This window comes from Lutra lutra, chromosome 10 (genome assembly GCF_902655055.1).
Source record: "Lutra lutra chromosome 10, mLutLut1.2, whole genome shotgun sequence".
Lineage (NCBI taxonomy): Eukaryota > Metazoa > Chordata > Mammalia > Carnivora > Mustelidae > Lutra > Lutra lutra.
The window spans coordinates 21800893-21820382 of NC_062287.1; the positions used below are offsets into that span (position 1 = coordinate 21800893).

General features: G+C 53.8%; 1 protein-coding gene across 5 annotated transcripts in view; it reads right to left on the bottom strand.

Annotated features, from left to right (window-relative positions):
- Nucleotides 1-2070: 2070 nt before the first annotated feature.
- Nucleotides 2071-19490, bottom strand: part of KIRREL3 (kirre like nephrin family adhesion molecule 3) — a 553006-nt gene continuing 535586 nt past the window's right edge. For 2 of the 5 annotated variants that reach the window (XM_047690186.1, XM_047690185.1), the window contains exons 13-18: nucleotides 18076-18274; nucleotides 16450-16485; nucleotides 12656-12838; nucleotides 10947-11056; nucleotides 7668-7754; nucleotides 2071-7108 (exon numbers count right to left, since the gene is read on the bottom strand). In XM_047690186.1, coding sequence (XP_047546142.1) covers nucleotides 6665-7108; nucleotides 7668-7754; nucleotides 10947-11056; nucleotides 12656-12838; nucleotides 16450-16485; nucleotides 18076-18274 — 1059 coding nt within the window. In that variant the 3' untranslated portion in view covers nucleotides 2071-6664. The remainder of the gene's footprint in view (nucleotides 7109-7667; nucleotides 7755-10946; nucleotides 11057-12655; nucleotides 12839-16449; nucleotides 16486-18075; nucleotides 18275-19490) is intronic. The other 3 variants (XM_047690189.1, XM_047690190.1, XM_047690188.1) reach the window with 3 other exon arrangements.

Genomic DNA, 19490 nt, shown 5'->3' on the forward strand with positions numbered 1-19490 from the left:
CTCACAGTGAGGTTTTAAGGATCTAATGGGAATATGGTTGTGACAACATTGTGCAGACTGTAAAGTATGATATAAATATTAGATTGGAAAGCTGCCTTGCGTGATGGAAAATCCCGGAAAGCATATGAAACAGGTGAGGGATACATCTGGAAGGCCAAAATACTTGCGCAGTTACCGAGTAACATACAGAAAAGTCTTTGTCTTCAAATCACCCACAACAAGTACGACATTGGCGAAATGACTCAGATGCAGGCTTTGCATAATCAAACAGTGAACAGTGAGTTCAAACTGCTCTCTGGCAGTGATTTTCAAGCTGAAGTCAGATGCCTTCAGGGGTTTTTGGAGAAAGTGCTTTCTTGGGCAACATGACCCATTTTGATGGCATTCCAGAAGGGGTTCCTAAGCTAAGGTTGACAAGGTCAATCTCAGAGTTGGGATGCTCTCCTCTAGACCCTCTGACATTTTCGATGTCTTAATTATAGCTTCAGACAACTATGTGTTCGTTTTGAGCATTCCCATGGTTCTGCACCCAGACACTGTTCCAGGAAAATTTTCCAGCTTAAAAGTCTAGGGAGGGATATATGGTGAGTGTCTGTAGTGATAGCTTGTTTTCTGGTCCAGTTCTTTGGCAGTGAGACCCTTGGGGGATCCTGTGCCTGAGAAATGAACCTCGAAGCTCATTAGGTGTCAGATTTGGTGGGGGGAGCCCAAATGCATTGGAAGTCTCCACTTCATGAAAGTGATTACAGAGAAGGTGGGAGCAGGTGGCCGAGACCACAGCCCTGTCCGGGAGGGTCAGCACAGAGGGTATGATGAGTTTATTTGGGGAAAAGACTGTTGGGGGTGATTTTAGGTTCCTGGAGAAGACCAACAATTTAAAGCCCACCCACCACTCAGCAGAGACACAGATTTCTCTCAAGAATATGGCACAACCCGGGTGGGTGGAGCTGGGCGGAGGGAATGAGAGAAGGCTCAGATGTTGAAATCACCCTAGGGGATAGAAGTTGGAATTACTGAACTAAGCTATTCCAGAACTATCTATTATTCTGAGGCTTCCTAAAACACTATTTACACACATCACCAACTTTAACACTTAAGGAGTATCTTCTCTTGCTTAAAAATGTGTTTCTCTCCTGGGGCGGGGGAACTCACACAAAAGTAGAAGTTAAGAGTCTGGTAGGGAGATGGTACCCAGTTCTTTTTCTTGGTAGGTTTCTGTCCCACTGCTGTAGGCGCACATGGCAGGAGAGCTAGAGAAACTTTTAAATTAAAAGAGAGGAGGTTCTTATCAGAAAATTCCTCCTTCATTCAGTATTTCTCCCAAATGCGATGTCCAATAGTGTAAGGAATACACTGCCTACTGGTCAAATTTACAAAGGGGGGGGTGAAAGTGGTATCTGTTAATTTAATCCTCCTGACAATGTCTTTGCCTAACTGAAGGTGACTTTCAAGAGGATGAATCCCCATACTCCGCTCCTTTTCTCAGTAGCACTTGTACCCTTGCATAATTGGTAACAGATTTCGGAAGAAGCCCCAGTTAATTAAGACCCAGATTCTTGGGGCACCTGGGTGGCTCAGTGGGTTAAGCCTCTGCCTTCGGCTCAGGTCATGATCCCGGGGTCCTGGGATGGAGCCCCGCATCGGGCTCTCTGCTCAGCAGGGAGCCTGCTTCCCCCTCTCTCTCTGCCTGCCTCTCTGCCTACTTGTGATCTCTGTCTGTCAAATAAATAAATAAAATCTTTAAAAAAAAAAAAAAAGACTCAGATTCTTCCAAAGAAGGCCTGTTTCCTGAGTCTCCATTTACCTTGTCTTTGAACATTAATTAATTAGATTCATGACACAGGACAGATAAAACGGAGCATTATTTGAATGGTTTCCTAGCACTCCAAAATATGTCCAAGGCCTGGGATGCCTGGGTGGCTCAGTCGGTTAGGCATCTGACTTTGGCTCAGGTCATGATCCCAGGGTCCTAGGATCAAGTCTCGCATTGGGTTCCCTGCTCATCGGGGAACCTGCTTCTCCCTCTGCCTGCTGTTCCCCCTGCCTGTGCACTCTCTCTCTCTGACAAATAGATAAATAAAATCTTAAAAAAATATTTTTTTTCAAGGGCCAAAGGTTAAGAAGCAAAGGAAAGAGATAGCTTTGCATAGCTCAGGGTCCCTGATCAGCCAGCTCAGGGGTTGAGGATGTCCTGGCCATGGGGGTGGGCTGTCCCAGAGAGGGGCTCTGGGGACATGGAGTGGCAGCGGGGATGTGGTCACAATTCATCGATGCCGCTTGTGAATGGCATGTGCTCACAAAAGGCCTTTTAAAGATGAGGGTTGTGTAGGAGTGAAGAAACCCACAGGGCCTGTGATAATGAAAGCTTTTAGCGTATGTCAAAGACTTAGCCATTAGAGAGGAGGGGGAGATGGACCCAGGAGGAATAGGAGTTAGAGAGACAGAACGGATAGTCCTCTTTTCCTTATACCAAGAATGTATTCATCCAGGGAAACAAATCTTTATTTTTAGACAGATGACTAACTTAAAATTTTCTCATTTTCCCCACTTTATGACCTAGTTAGAAAGACGGAAACATAAAGGGGTTGGGGAAAAGATGATTGGAGCCTTACTGCTAACAAGAAGTAACCATCAGAGTGAGAGCTCTTTATCAGTGATTCTCAAAGACTGCTGGTAATTTTGATGTTAAAGTTGCAAATAAATGGCTGATGTGCAGTTACAGCTCCTAAAAACAACTTAGGTTAGAGGTTTTTATAAGACTTTTTGTAAAAGGGAAGTAAAATTTAAGATTTAGCTGAGATGTCCTTTGTCTTTAAATAGGCACAGCAAGTGGTATGTTAAATAAAAATCTCTATGCAAATTAAGATCGTTTTTATTTAAATTACTTATACTTCTAATTTTAATAAAGAGTTTATTTGGTGGGGAAGCTTCCTAGAGCATCAACTAATGGCAGGATCCCCCCTCCCCCTTGGTCTTTTTTTTTCTGGTGACCTTGTAAACCACAAACCACACACATGATACCTGGGCAGAGCTAATGGAACCTGGGGTGTGTACCTTGGGATTTCAGTTCAAATTCCATAATAGCACATGCCTTACACCCCCTGTGTGCCTCCCATACAGGCGGTGAGAAATGGAATTCCATTGGCTCCTTTTCTCCTGTTCTGAGAAGCCTCCCAAGGATGGCCTCATGTTTATTTTCTTTTCCCCGGGTCCTCTCCACTCCGGAAGCTTAAAGGCAGCTTCGAGGCCTATTACTTTAGAGCCCTTGTTTCAATCATCTTCGTCAGAAACGGATTTGCTATGGTATTCTAGTTCATCATGTGAGAGTGCTTCCTGTTCCATGAAAGTCGAAGAGGTACTGGAAATGACCCTGGGCTTTCCAGACTGATAGCGAGCCTGAGAATCAGAAACCGGGCTCCCATCCAGGGACTGGGAGCCAATAATGAATTTTAAAGCTATCAGAAAACTGGATACTGGTCTTGGTGGAAGTGGTGGGGGTGACTGGATACACAGAATAGCTTTGTTTTCCGGGAGTGCGGGCTTTCCAGGTCGTCTGGGGACTGGAGGTGGAGTACGCCAGTCCCTTCCTAACGGAGCCGTGGTTTCTCCTTGCTTAGCCTGTCCCCCCCCACCCCCACCCCGGGGTGGGAACCAGCAGGTGGCCTTTACCTTTGGCCATTTTCATCATATTCTAGGATGACAGTGGCCTTGAGTTTGTGTTTTGGATGGAGACATTTTACAGGGGAGCTCGCGTGTATATAACAAGTTTGCCACTTGTTAGCCCTGTGACCTTGGGCAAATCTTCTGGCTTCTTGAAGCCACATGCCCTCGTCTGTAAAATGATCCTTTATGAAGGTTAAATAAGATTACAAATGTAGAGCGCTCATTTTAGTTCATTTGAAATCACCTACAGGAGAACCCAGGGCTTCCCTCTGCCTCCAAACCTTTTTTAACCCTTCCCTTTACCAGCTTTTTGTGCCCTCACTGTTCTGCGAGAAGGAAATAGGGCTGGGGACAACCTCGGTGGGCACGGAGTGCAGTCTAGGCTCCTTCTCAAGGGCTCGACCTTCCAGAAGCCTTCAGATGTTGCTAATGTCCCCCCCTCTCTGTTCTTCTCTTTTGCCAAGATCTTACTTGGGACCTCCTATCCCTTCAGCAGTTCTTTGCTGGATTCGTGCATTGGGGAGAGCTCGTGGGGTTGGGCTCTGCGTGGCCAGGTGTTGGTAGCACAGCCCCTGTGCTCTCTGCTTGCTGCCATGATAGTTCACATCCTTATCCCGACTGCCTGAAGCTCGAGAGGGAGAGAGCTCCCTCTGTTCTACGGGAGAACAGAGTTCTCACTTGATCTTCTGGTTATGCTGTCCTGGCCTGAGATTCTAGGAAAGAATGGGTGGAGACCCTTTTATGAGAACTACGTATGTGTATGTGACTGGGGCAAAGGGTAAGGGACAAGGGAGGTGTGGTGAAAATTAGGAGGCAGGTGTCACCCTCCTCTGAGGTGGGGAAGGCTGGGAGGAATTAATGGACTAATCTTTGAGTCATCCTCTTCCAGCACAGCACACCACCTTGCATATGGTCTTAGATCCTTGTTCCTTGCTGGCGAAAGCAAAACATGTACAGGAAAGAAGCAGCCTTGTCAAGGTTGACCTAGAGAGCACAGGGGCCAATATCCCGGCATCCATGTGGGGCCAGAACGGCACTAGGAGCTGGATGTGGACTGGGATATACATTTACATTTCTTATCAGTTTCTACTCTCTTGGGCATGGGGGCTGCAAAGGAAGTTATCTAGGGAACTGGGGAATTTTGAGGCAATAGGAAATATGGTAGAAGGAAGACATTCTTCTGGGTGGAGGAGTTATGAAGGTTATGTATAGAATCTGTGGTTGGGGCCATCCAAGGAATCAGTACATATGGAAAGAAGGACAGACTTTTGAGTACAGGTTCCTATGACGGGGAAGGATTACTGGGGAAGGTTGGACAAGAAGGGGCCTAACCTAGGAGGGACCTCCAACCTTAGGGACACTCTGCGTTTTCCAAAGCTCCCTTTGGTTCCTGCCTCACTGTCAACATTCTAACTTGCCCCTATCTGTCCATCCCATCTGGTCTGCCATCACTACCTGGAGTCTTCCGTTCAAACAAGGCCATTTGGACATTAATTAAAGCTCAGAGTGTTAGGGAGCTCAGTGGCATAGGCTCTTTGAAGAGAGCCTCTTGCCCTGAACCCCTGACAGAAGGAGCTTCCCTTGCAGAACATCACCGAGAGAAAGGCCTAGAATGACCCCTCCAAAGCCCAGTATGACCACGTTGCCTCCATGCTGTATTTGGCATGGGTCCTGCCTTTGCACACCGTCTGGGGAGAGAGCCTGCTTGTGGGTGCGGTTAATACCAGAACCATCACCTGCTTTCATTATCTAGGACAACTGAATCAGAGCGCAAAGAACCTTGTGTTCCCAGATCATACTCCGAGTTCTTGACTCTTCCCACGGCTCTGCAGGAACAAAAGGACAGAATGGATATGGTGGTGTAACGGCCCTAACATTTATTTTCAGGTGGTGAGTGGGGAGGGGTGATGTGTAGATGGACTTTCTCTCTTGCCCGTGGAGTCCTACTGAAGGCAGGACCATGGTTCCTTGTGTGGATCTAGGCCCCTAGAGATTCAGCAGCTGAGCAGGCAAGTCTCATCATTTAAGGACCTGACCTCTAGTCCCCTTAAACCCTACGTGCTCCAGGACATGCTCTCTGCAATGACAGTTGGAAGAACCCTGGCCCAGAGAAGCTCTCACACTTCTTATATTAACTCCGACTGTGCTGTAGGGGAGGAAGGCAGTACAGGAAGCAGGGGTGGGTGGGGAGCCTCTGAACTGCACAGCCTGGTGAGGGGAGTGGTGGGCAAGTTTCCCCAGGTGCGCCCATGTTCCCTCCTGCCTCTCCCTCTCCCTCCTAGGACACCTGTCCCTGCCGGGGCCAGTCCCACCTCAGAGTTCAGAGGCCTCAAGTCCAAGGACAGAACTGCAAGGATATGGACACAAAACACCTAACAAATTGGGGTGGGCTCGCGGTCAGTGTGGTGGGAGAGATGCTCCGGGGCCCTTTCTGGCTTCTCAGCATCCAGGGTCTGGGCTCTGAGCAGCAGGGGGGGCTGGGGGGAAAGCTCAGTGCTGGAAAGCGCTTCACCCCCCCCCCCCCCCCCCCGGGACTGTGGAGGAGCAACAGGCACAGGGGAGGGCTGTGGGCAGCAAGGAGTAGAGCTCACGGGGAGGCCGGAGAGTGGACGGCAGTTTCATGAAAGCCAAGTTCTAGCTGCCTCGAGCGCCTATAGTGGGGGTGGGGGTGGGCCTCCAGGAAAGGGCTGGGACCGGAGTGTCCAGCACAGAGCACAGCACAGCACTCAGCTGCATCCTCGAAACGCGACCCCGCCCACCCGCCCGCCTGGCACGCAGCAGCTGGGGACCGGGGTTTGTGCTTGATCAGGGCTTCGGAGCAGGGCGGTGGCCCAGGCCCTCCGGGGGGGCGGGGGGTTATCCTGGAGGCAGCCGGTTCTGGGGTCCTCTGCAACGCACCCACAGTCAATGGAGAGCCAGCAGGTGGCACGACCCTGTTCCCCACCCCCACCCCACCCCCACCCCCGCCCCTGTAGCCCTCCCCAGCCCCGGTTTGGGATCCTCAGACATGAGTCTGCATCCGCCGCTGCAGGGGTCGGCTGGGGTCGGAGTTCTGGGAAGAGGACTGCGAGTGGTGGGAGGAGGAGGCAGAGGCCTTGCTGGCCTTGTCGAACTGCACGTAGCCGTCCTGCTTGCCGCTGCTGCTGACGCTGCTGTCACACTGCGTGTCCAGGAAGGAGCTGCTGTCGCTGAGGGAGCCCCGCTGGAACTCCCGCTCGCACAGCTCGATGGAGGAGCTGCCCATGCCCAGTACGAACCTCTGCCCGTAGTCGTAGAGGCGGCCCTGGCCGCTCAGGGTGCTGTAGATGTTGGTGAAGGACATCCCCGTGGGCACGCGCTGCTTGCCAGCGGGGCGCAGGTCCGGCTGGCAGCTGCTCAGCGAGATGGTGGGGGTCGAGTGGTGCTCTTTGAAGGTGTTGACACTGTAGTAGCCGTTGGTGGGGTCCTGGAAGGGGGCCGGAGCGTCACCGGGCGGGCACAGCCTGGCGCCCACCACGGCCGGGCCTTTCTAGGCCCAGCCGGTCCTCCCCCGACCCAGGGAGGGCTGGGGAGACGCGGGTGGAAGGAAGGGGACAGCTGGGGACACAGCGGTGCGGCTGGAACCGGCAGCTGAGTGCAAGGGTGGGGGGGTGGGGGAGCGGGGCCGTGGGGGAGGCGAGATCCCGAAGGGATGCGACAGGGGGCGCTCCAAGGGCGACGGGTTGCTAGGTCCCCAGGGGGTGCAAAGCCCTCTGAGAAGCCGACTTGAAGGGTTTTTTGTTTTTGTCCAGAACAGGGATAGTTAATTTAAAAAATTGTGCTTGTGAGGAAGCTGTGGGAGAGAAGGACAGCGAGACCTCAGCCTTCCCTCTCTCCTGGGGCAGACGAGCCACCCATCTCAGGGAGAGAACAGGCACCTGTGCTCCAGGTGACCTCTGGCCTCCTGGTTTCTGGTCATTGTTTGTCTGGATCTGGGGCTTAGGCATCAGAGCTGAAGTCAGAATCCCACAGCTGGACCTTCTTACCTTCAGGTTCTGAAACTCCTTCTCCTCTTCTTTGAGAACCTCCAGCTGCTTCAGTACTGAGTCTTGTTGGAATTCACCCCGGTCCATCTACAACCCAAAAATGGCTGCTCAGTGGATTGGATGTGGGCTAAGCGTCCAGGAGAAGATAGAGGAATGAACTCAAAAGAAGCCTGCCGTCTGTGCCTCCCCCTGCCCCCTTCCTCTCACTGCCTGGCCCGTGGAAGGCAGGTAGAGGAGTGAGAGGGAGAGTCCAGATGTCCTCATTGTTCCTAGACACCTGTCCTGAGAGACAGGGAGAGACAGGAGGAGCCGGGTGGGGGGGTGAGGGGAGGGGCAGTTTGCTGAGACCACGCTTTTTCCTTTGGGCTAGGGCATCCCCTCTAGAGGTCTCACTTGGAGGAGTCAATTTCATTCATTGAGCATTTACTGAATTTCAGGCCAGGCATAGGCACATCGAGGGTCATTAGATACAGCGGTACACCACAGGGAGCTGGGTCTGTAGACAAATAGTTATGGAACCTCTGGGTTCAGAGGGCACAGGCTGGGGTCCCAGCAGGGCAGCTCATCATCCAGTGCTAGGCTCAGGGAAGGTCTCAGGAAAGAACCACCATGCAGGCCTACCTGTGAGATGCTCCCAACAGGGGCCATACCTGTTATTATAGCAATGACTTTGATGTGCCAAACGTTATCTTCCTAACAGGCCAAAGAGCCTCGGGGCAAGGATCACTTCTAGCTTCTCTTTAGGTCCCCACAGGCCTGGCACAGCACTTTGTCTATTGTGGTCATGACCAAAATGCTTTGGGATGGAATCACTGGTAACTGATTTGATTTGTCCTGCCTAGCCTAGTGCCTGGGAGACCATAGGGCTGTCAGAAATGTTAACGTTTGTGTTGCAGGAATGAATGGAAGGGCATAGCTCTCGATCACTGAAAATGAAAATAACAGTTAGATGGAAGGTGGAAAATCACGCATGCTTGGCACACGGTGGGTACATAAATCTGGAGAACCACAGTGACACTTATCCTGTGGCACAAAGATGCTTCCCGGGTGTCACTTCTGCATATGACATGATCTAGGACAGCCTCCCACCCACTGTCTGAGCTGGGATGTTTCTTCTCCCTTGTGACTCACTTTCTCGGTCTCTTTTTGGAGCCTCATGGCATCAGCCAGAGGGTTTCCGTTCTGTTTCGCCCTCGCTGATGCGGCTACCTTCATTTCCCAGTGAATGCTGTGGGTCAGCCTGGATCGGAGGGCTTTCCCACCAGATTCAACTTCTAAGCCTGCCTCTCATCAACACTGGGGCTTTACAGGGGCCAGGGGTGTGGAGGGCGTGTGTTGGGGAGGGGAGGCTCTCAGCGGGTCCCTCTGCCAAAGTCCCTCCCCCCACCCAACCATACACACCCTCTTAACTGACTACTGAGTGACCCCCACTCTTTCTCAAAGGTTTGGATTGCAGGGTGTGGAGGCATTCTGAGGCAATCAGGATGTCCCAACGGGAGGGAATTCAAGGTCCTGTTTGGGAAGAAGGATAGGCCGGGATGCTTCGCACCAGCCTTGATGAAGCTCATCTACAGAGACATCCATTGCTTCTTGCGTGATCTAGGCTCTGGCTTCCATGCCTGTAAGATTAATTGCTCCCCTGGGTTAGACACTGGTGTTTGGCCTGGGGAAACAGACACACATAGATTTGGGAACGTGTCCTTCTGGAACTCTGAGTTAACTGGGGAGCTGACGTCTAATCCGAGCAATGCAATAAAAGAGAAGCGTGCAACGTGTTTGAGGAGAGCAGGAAGTGTGCAGCTCTGCCAGCAGTGGGAGTGTGGGGGGCGGACAAACGTGGGCAATTATGGAGGAAGTGACGTTTGAGCTGATTCTCCTAGAAGAATGTGAAATTCAACAAGCAAAATCAACAGGCAGTGGTAACAGCCCGTACAAAGCCTCGAGGTATAAAAGACTCAAAAGCCAGGAACAGCAAGTTTTTGGGGTGTCTGGAGGCCCATTTAGTAGGTGCATTTAGTAGGAAGATGGAGTTGGAAAGGCCAGCAGCTGCCTCTCAGTGATGGGCCTGATGACATGCTTGGTGGTTGGACTTTAGTAGACGGGGGGGGGGGGGGGAGGGGGGGGGGGCACTGAGGAATATTAAGTAGGATAGTAACAGGATATGATTTGCGCTCTAGAAGGACCCTTTCTGTGGGACTCTGGAGGGTGGATTGAATAAGGTGGTTAAAAAAAAAAAAAAAAAAGGTGGTGAGACCACTAGGCTGTGGTCCTAGTCCAAGGAGCCACGATGAGGCTCCAATAGGGCAGTCATAAGGGGACTGGGGCAAGGGTGCACATTTGACGTTTTTGAAGTGCAATTGGAAGGCAGAGAATGAGATTTGGAAAGAAAAAGACCGGGGAGGAAAATGTCAGTTCAACTCAATAACCTTGGTGAGCCTCCACCAGCGAGGCTCCGGGGACACGGGGCTGAACAAGGCAGCTCGCTCACCATCTAGTGGAGACAGATAAACGGGTGATTTCACAGCAACACAGTGGCCAACATTTCCTGAGCACTTACTATGTTCCACAGGCTTCAAGCCCTTTATGGGTTTCCTCATTCACCATGGCCCTGTGCACTATGACTTTCATCCCTGCTTCACAGGTGGGGAGACTGAGGCACAGAGAGACCTGTGCTCCACACCCCCGGGCTTGCTGCTGCTCCTCCTACGTATTTGAACCACGACCCAGTATGTACTAGAGATTTTCAGCACAGTTTTCCAGGTTCCTTCTTGTAAAGCTGGGTGGATTATGGTCTTTGAACAAGAATCAGGAAGAGGAGGGACAGGCTTATGTTTGCTGAAAAAGTTACAAGTGTGCTTCTGGTAAGCACTCTGGTTTCTGAAGAAGAACTTGTGTTTCTTGAGACTTTTGGGGCTCGGAAGGGGGAGGGGCAGGACATGTCCGGACTGTCTAGCATGTTCAGTATAATCATGTACTGAGTGACAACATATCATGGCATGTTATACGTGTCTTGTCTCTCTACTGAACAGGTTTTTTGAAAGCTGGGACTGCATCTTAGATGGCTTTGAGTCTCCAGGACATCAAGAGCAATGCAGCAGACAGACAAGAACTCTTGGAGGCACCCAAGGTTTAGTGGGTGCCTGACCTATTATGGGGGGAGGGCACATCCTGAGTGATGCTCTAATTCTCGGGAGCTTCCGGGCCGCCAAGAAGCCTCTGGAACCAGGACCTTCGGGGCACAGAGGTCAGGATGAGGTGGGGACAAGATAGCATTCTCACCATCAGCTGCTTGATGGTGGGATGTTCTTCGGCCTCCCGGCCGGAGACAGGCTCCTTGTGGACAATCTCCACTCGGATGTCATTCTTGGCCGACACAACCCCTTTGAGATCTGGACGTGAAATAGGAAAGCACAGATGACAGGTTTAGTCCTCATCCTCAGGCGTCAGGGCCTGAAGTGTCACTCCTACCCCTGCCCCCACCGCTGTCCCCAGGGCTCACCCTCCAGCCCCTGAACTCAGTAGTAGCTTCCAGGTCATCCCCACCGCACCCCCTGCCCCAGTGGGACACCTGTCTGGATGTGCTGTGGGCTGTTGGGGCTTCAGCTTTCTTTCTCTGGGGGCCATGTTAGGAGCACGCTGGCCTTCCACTGCTGCCACCCTGCCTTGAGCGGCCACCCTTGTCCATTTGTCTGCCTTACAGAACTAGGTCTTTTCTGTCCTCCTTCCAGAAGTCTTCCGTGGCCTACTCTACCGGGCTCTTCTGTCTCCATTCGGAGAATCACTAATCTTACTGTCACAAGGGGTCTCGGGTTCCCAGGGTCCACCCCCCAACCAAAGCAGTCACATCCCCGGCATGTGGCGGTCCAGCTCTCGGGTCACGGCTTCCGTGGTGAAGACTTCACAGCCTCTGGGGAGGCGGCCGATTTACAGTTGGGGAGCTCTGTTGGAAGACTCTTGCTAAAACGTGCTCCCTCTGATTTCCCCTGAGAGGGTGCTGGAGGAGCTTCCAAGACCACATCACTGGGGACGGGCCAGAGAGCCACGGCTGCTAGGCTTCGAGTGGAGGGAACCTAGCAGGGGACATCCCGCTTTCTTCTTTTTCTTTTCTTTCTTTCTTTTTTTTTTTTTTTTAAAGATTTTATTTATTTGACAGAGAGAGAGATCACAAGCAGGCAGAGAGGCAGGCAGAGAGAGAGGGGGAAGCAAGCTCCCTGCTGAGCTGAGAGCCCAACGCGGAGCTCAATCCCAGAGGCTTAACCCACTGAGCCACCCAGGCGCCCCCGCTTTCTTCTAACAGATCCAAGTGGAGGAGGGAGTCGGCTTCCTCTGGTTATTCATGTAGTGCCTTAGGATCATTGAGGGTTAGAGCCAGCGGGTTCCTAAAAGTCTCATCATGCACAGCCTTACTATTACACACAGGGAAACTGAGGCCTAGAATAGTTGTGGCCTGCCCAGGCACACGTGACAGAAAAAGGTAGGGCTAGAATCCTGTGCCTCCATTGGTTTCCTCCACTTAGTCATCTCATTTCATACTTCCGCCCATCTGTGTTTGACACGTAAGGTCGGAGCTGCACTCGGGATGAAACTCCAGGCATCCATGATTCCTCAAGAGGGTAGGAACGCCAGAATTTTAGGGCTAGTGACCGCAGACCTTTAAAGGCTTCACAAAGGGATTCCTTGAATGCTTCCCCCTGCACCCCGTGTAGATGGCCTGCTTTTCTGGTTAGACTAGCAGAAGCTGGAAGGTAAGAATCAAGTCACCTCTCCCCTAACCCCCTCCCAGAGTTCTCTACGGGTGGATCCAGCCGTAGGTGTTCAATCCCCAGCGCTGACCGAGTTCAGATCAGTCCAGTTCCATGTCGGCTGAGCGCCCACTACACGCTGGACACTACGCACAGCGCGGCACATAAGCTGACGCCCAAGACCCATCCCTACCCCAGCAGCTCACAGCACGGTTAGGGTCCCCTGCTCACGGCACTCCTGCTTACTTGCTCTCCGGAGCAGTCTAAGCCTGGCCTTTTTCTCTGTCCCCCTCCCTGAGATCCCGGGTCTCCCTCCCGTACTTCTCTGGGAGCGGGCACAGCAGAAGGCCACAATGGTTGCCATAAGGACGAGGAAGGCCACGCCAGCTCCGACGGCCACCCCGATGATGACGGCCATCGGCACAGACTCTGTGGGAGAGAAGCAGGCACAGCCCATGAGACATTGGGGACAGCCCACTCTCCCCACCAGGGCCTTACCCAGTTTCCTCGGGTGAAGCCTCTGCCAGGTGGGGGGGGCCAGACTCCTGCACTCAGGCCCTCCTGGGAAGTGCCTTGAGGGGGGCCTGGGGGGCCCCAGGCAGAGTCCAACAGGGGTCAGGTCCAGTGGGACTCAGGATGGAGGAGGGGGTGGGAGGGACTGGGGAAGAGGGGAGCAGTTGTGGGCTGGGAGGAGGCAAGCAGACACAGGGAATGGGGGGTCAAGGCTGGGGTGTCATTTAGCTCCCTTCTGTACTAAACCAAGAACAGTCTATCATGTGGTGGCTGGAGAGTAGAAAGTCCTGGGTTGTTTGTTTTTTTTTTTTTTTAAATCTTTTTTGGAGCAATTTGAGTTTTTTTTTTTTTTTAAAGATTTTATTTATTTATCAGAGAGAGAGAGGAAGAGAGAGCGAGCACAGGCATACAGAGTGGCAGGCAGAGGCAGAGGGAGAAGCAGGCTCCCTGCCGAGCAAGGAGCCCGATGTGGGACTCGATCCCAGGACGCTGGGATCATGACCTGAGCCGAAGGCAGCTGCTTAACCAACTGAGCCACCCAGGCGTCCCTTGTTTTTTTTTTTTTAAATGACTATGGTCACTTCCCTTGTTTGCCTGGTTTGTGCTCTCCTTCTCTTCCCGTTCCCAGGAATAGAGGGTGGACAGGAACCACCAGCTTCTTGGGCCTGAGGCCTCACGGGCCTGCTGGGCATCAGAGTAGCAGCTCCCAGAGGCCCAAGGTGCAAGGATGGGGGGTGGTCAGGGTCTCAGCTCCCCCCATCTCTCTAAGGAGAAATGCTTCTTTTTCTGAGCCCCCCACCCCCGTCCTAATCCTTCTCCTCCCCCGCCAGTCCCCAGGCATCCTGGTAGCCCTCCCTGCCAGAGGCCCAGAATTACAACTGTCTAAGCCCTCATTCCCTGCTGACTTTATCTATTTGGTGCCCTAGCCTGGTGGAGATGTCGATGGGGAGGGTCTGTGGGGGGCGAGTGCGCTCTTCCAGACAGCCCTGGCCCTTCTGTGGCTGCCTATGGGCTGGAACACAGGATTTGGAGCCCTGAATAGCCCACTGGGAATAGAATTAGAAAACTGGGGTGCAGGGAGGCCTTACAGACCTGCTGGGTGCAAGCCTCCCATTTATAGATGGAAACACTGAGGTCCAGAGAGGTTTCATGACTCAGTCAAGGACACACAGCTGCAGAAGGCCAGGGCAAATGCAGGCCTCCTCTTGCTTTCCAGCTCCGTCTGCTGCATCACACAACATCCTCCAAAGCTCACGTGCCCCGGACAGCCCAGACGCTAGCCCCTTTTCTGAGCAGTTTATCTCAACTCTCCTATCTCTAAAATGGGATCCTTACGTGTCCACCTCGGGTTGGTTACAGGGGCTTTGATGTGTGAATGGCAAGGTAAGGCCTTGAAGCTGAGCCAGCCCTAGTCAAGTGTTTGTTCCCGTTCCTTGAGGGGTATAAGAAACATAGCAAGGTCAGAACCTTGAGTAGGAAGAGAATTCCTTCTAGAGCCTGAGCTCCCTGCCCCCTAACCTGCCCCACATTGTTAGTGTGGGATGTCTAGGGCTTTGTCTTGGGCTGTGAGTTAGCCTCTCCTTGCTGTTCTTTGCTTTAAATCGAGGAAGAGAGGAAGAACCCCTCCAACCCTGGCCCCTGGAGGAGAAGCTGGGTGGTGGGTGCCCTCCTCCCAGGAGAAGCAGGCACCTGGGGCACATATTGGTGGTGGCCAGGCTGGATGTGGACAACAGGGCACTCTTCATGGGCCTGCTGGTGGCTGAGACCATTGTGAGAGTGGCAGGAGAGGGGACAGGAGAAGCGGAGTGTGGATAATACTCAGGGATTAAAAATGGGAGGTGCCTGGGTTGGTGTCAACAGTCAGGAGTGACAAAGGGTGCCTGACCTCAGTGGACCTCAGTCAGACCTGTGAGCTTGCTTTGGTACATAGATGATTTCTGTCTTTGGGTTTTAATTCTGTTAGGTAAGGAAAATGGCTTTGGAAGCTCATTGGTTCTGTGGTTTTGAATTTTATTAATTTGGGTTCGATTTGGTTCTTCCTTGATTCCTAGTAGGTCTCCTTGGAAAAATTCGAGTCTTATCTTAGTGAGCTCAAAGCCAAAGGATGAGGGTGGGAGGATCCTTAAGCTCTCCAGGCCTTGATGTCTCTCCTGTCTCCCTAGAGGACCAGGCGACAGGATCTAAGGTGACTTCTGACTCTGGCATCCTGTGAGGCCACATTTCCTTCCCTTGTTAAAGGACACGGTCTTATGTGGAGAACTGTCTCAAGTGGGCAAGCGGGGCAGGGAGAGAGGGTCTGCTGGGAACAGGGGGACCATTGGGGTGGCAGGCCTTCTGCAGCCCACTATGTGGGCTGGCTGAGGCTGCCTGGGCAGGCTGTCCCACTGGATGTTCCAATGGAGAGGGGCTGGAGGAAGGGGCTGTCCTCCTGCTCAGCCTTCCCTGCTCCCAAGGAGGGGAACTAGGCACGAGGAGTCTCAGCCAGGAAAGAAGGTGTCAGGGAGCTGCCGATGAGTGTGTACAGACAGGTGACATGGAGACAAGAAGGGGACACCACTTCCAGCACCAGGGGTGGCTCCGATGGAGAAAACCGAGAAAACCGCAGGAATCCGAAACTGTCTGGACTGCCTCTGGGAGCTTGCCTGTGCCCCTTTGGTGCTCTTAAAGGGGCATATCCACCCAGAAAGGAGGGTGTGTGGTCCCCCCAAGGAGCTTGATGCAGGAACTGGAGAGCCCTAGTTCCTTCAGGGTCACTGTGGCAGAGGACCCCCACATCTTCCTCATGGCGCTGGTCAGCCCCAGGGAGCCTGGCTTGCCATGTCCTGATTCCTTTTTTTGGGTTTCCGCTTGGAGAGTGGAGGCAGTTGTCTCGTGCGGGGTCCTAAGACGGAGCAACTCAACCCTGGGAGCCCGAGGACCCCCTTGCTGCTGAGCCCCTGGGGAGGGAGGCACTGCCCAGCAGCCTCAGTCCGATGAGTGGCCGGAGGGCACTTCAGTGGGGGGAAGGCAGGCAGGAGGTGGGGGTGGGGTGGGGGAGGAAGCAGAAGGAGCAGAAAGCATGGATTAGCATGGATTATGCAGGCCCAGGGGCTGGGAGGCCCTGGCTTCCTGGGAAGCATGGCCAAGCTGGTGATGATGCTGGGAAGAGGGAAGAGTTGGGAGAGCCTGGAAACAGAGGGAGGCCAGGCCAAGGGCGACCTGACCCCAGAGGGGAAGACCCGGGGTTTCCGAAGAGCCAGGATGGGAGGAACAGAGAGGGGGTAGTGGAGCCAGTGTCCGGGGCTGCAAGTAGCCTGTGGGCTCTGGCGGTGATGACAGGAGATAGTTCTCTGGGGTCTCCAGACCGGAGCTGGCTGGGAGTCCCTCTCCCTGCTCTGGCTGCACTAAGGCCTGGAGATGGTGTGGGGGGGAGGGCAGAAAAGTTAGTGGCCTGCACAGGGCCTCCCTACCCCTTTAGAGTCCCTCCCCCGCTAGCCCAGAGGTCCCTTCCTCCCAGCCCGGGAGAGTTCTCATGTCTCCTTCCGTACCTGCTTCCAGCCCGGCTCCCGACTTCATTTCCGAACCTGTTTGGAAATAAAGCAAGCGTCCACAGCCAGGGCCTGGCTGGCCAGGGTGGGGGGTGCCTGGGGCCGGCCACCTGGTGGGGAGCGGGATGAGGGGCTCCCTCCTCTCTCATGTTTCCGGGACCACCCAGCAGACCCAGGCTAGCTGAACTGAACTGGGCGTTCCTTCAGACTGACTTAGAAGAGACACCAGAAGGGGTAGGGACCAGAGAGAAGTCAAGGCTTGGAAGGGGGAGGTGTCTGGAGAGGTTGGGGGGGAGAACACTAAGGGGAGGGCACAGGGGTGGGGGCACTCAGGGGAAGACATGGAGGGCAAGCAACGGGTGACCGGGAGGGTTTAGGATGATGTGTAGATGACAGTATGCAGATTATGTGCGAAGCATTATGCAAAGCAGCATTATTAGTGAAGAGGTGTAGGGAGACACTGACCCACAGGGTAGCGCTGAGGTCCGAGGGGTCTGGCGGAGACCACCTGCTTGGCCCAGAATCTCTTGCTGGGCCCTGACAGTCTGTGGGTGAGCCTTTGTCTTGTAGGGGTCAGACACTGCCAGGGCCGAGGAGCCTGGACTGCTCTGTCTGCCGTAGACTGAGCCCCTTCCCCCTCCCCCCCACTCTGACCGGCAAAGGGGCAAGGTCTGCAGCCCATTTCAGGCCCCGTGTACTGCCCGCGTGCTGCTGGCTCTCCGCGAGCATCTTAGAACCACCCCGCTGTGCCCCTCTGAGGTTCCCACCCTGCGGTCCGAGTGAGATCTGAAAGCGGAGACCAGAGTTCTCAGCATCTCTCTGACCAGGAGCTGGGCAGTCTGTACCTGGGGGTCATGGGGCCGGGGGGTGGGGGGCAGGGGGAATGAGCCTTCCTTCCCCCACCTCCTCGCCCACCCGGCAGCTCTGAGCCCTCTGGCCCAGCGCTGCCCTCTGGCTGGCGTCCCCTTCAGAGCGCAGTGGTCCCTATGTCTTCTACGTTCCAGGAGGAACTGCAGGTGAGCTGAACCTGACCCCCATGACCCAGGGGTTGGGGCAGCTCAAGGGCTACCCCTTAGCTTAGCAGGGGCACCCTCTGGGGGACACTTGGGGAACTGGACTGACTTATTGTCTTCACGGGCCTGGGCCAGGCTCCCCAGCACATTCATCCTGGTGTACCCCCGCAGGGACACTCCTCAGTGGGTGACACCCCCCCAAGGACACTAGGGAAATGCCAAGTGCACAGAAGCCAGGGCCCTTAGAAGCTCCTGGAAGGCTCATCACGGCCATCAGCTTGCCTTGCTCTGTGGTCACCTTTTCCTGAAAATACTGTCCTGGAGAAGCCTTACTCTAAGCAGGTTTCCCCACCTCTCCTTTCCTGGTGTGGGTTAGGACGTTGACTTTGGGGGAGCTGGACCCCAGAGGGCCACTTCTGGTGATCTGACCAAGGCTACAGAGCACGTTAGGAATTGCTCTGTGGCTTATCCTGGTCAACCCACCTGTGGCCTCTGTGGGGCTCTGCCGGCTCGGGACCCTGGAGGACCTTGCTTGGGGCCCTACTTGGGGAGGTCTAGGTGGGGAGGGGGCGCGCCAGTCCCGTCATCCCCTGGCGGCCCTGGCGGCCCCCACCTTGCTCCTTGAGCCGGATGATCTCCGTGTCGGAGCCGAAGCTGTTCCAGGCGGTGCAGTTGTAGATGGTCTGGAAGTCGGCCCGCACAATGTTGCTGATGGTCAGTGTGGAGATGACCCCCTCTTCGGTGCTGACCGTCTCCACCGTGTAGCGCCCCGATGTCCCTGACTCCAGCACATTCTCCTTCCAGGACCAGGCCTGTCCGAGGTGCTCAGAGTGAGGAGGAGACCCTCATACCCGCCTTCTGCCAGTGCCGCCCTGCCACCTCCCTGCTCTGGGGCAGATGCTGTCAGGCTCGTGTCCATGCTCACGGCCACAGAGGGGTCCACACACACATCACAACACACACACATCCCGCCACACACGCGCATACCCATGCACGCACACGTGAAGGTGGGGCCACCTCGGAGGGCACTTCCACGGACAGGGGACTTCTCTGGCTCTTTCCTGGGACACCTTCCAGGCAGACAGGGAACCCCGTGACAGTGATGGGAGCCTCTCCCTCAGCTGCCCTGGCAGGTGTGGGTAGAAGACCAGCCCCAGAGTGACTGAGCCTAGTTTGGCCGCTTCACTCCTTTGCACTAACGTATGATCCAGGAGGTGTATTTGTGACCATCTTAACCTGTCTTAGTTTACAAGGCTGGGAGCTTAATTCTTGTCAGAGCCATTTTGCGCTGCTCAGCGTGTAAGCGCTGACACACGGGCCCTGGCTCGCAGCATTGAGGTGAATGTGGCCATCTCTGCAGGCAGAGGTGGTAGGTGAGGAGACTGTGTTTCCTCAGACTTGGCACTGGTGACATGCGGGACTGGAACGTTCCTGGTTGGGGGGCTGTCCTGTACACTGCAGGAATTTCAGCCGCATCCCTGGTCAATACCTGCTCAATGCTGGTGGCACCCCTCCAAATTGTGACCAACAGAAACGTCTCCAGACGATGCCAAATGTCCCCAGTGGGAGGGGGAGGGCAAGGTTGTCTCATTGAGAGCCATGGGCCAAGAGTTAGATCTTTATGAAGAGAAAGATCATGCAAACATGCTCAAGAGTGAATGGGTTATTCTGATGGGCATGGGTTACAGTTATAACTGAAAAAAAAATTAAAGGGCAGAGGGAAGGGGGGCTCATAGGTATTAGATCTATGTATGACTTCCTGTAAATTGTGTGTGAATTTTTCAGATAGTGAATGAGCCGAATGCCTGAGAAAGTGTGTAACATGAGTGATGCCCTAACCATATCCGAGTTTACAGGATGACTCTTTGAGCAGTGTCCCAGTCCCTGGTATGCACACAACCCTGTTGCTCAGTGCACAACCCCTACATCCTCCCCGACGGAGCTGCCCTCGGGCAGACTTCCATCAGGACTATGCCAGGCATTGGAGGCCACTAAAAATAGTATCTGAATCCCACTAATGCTAGAAAA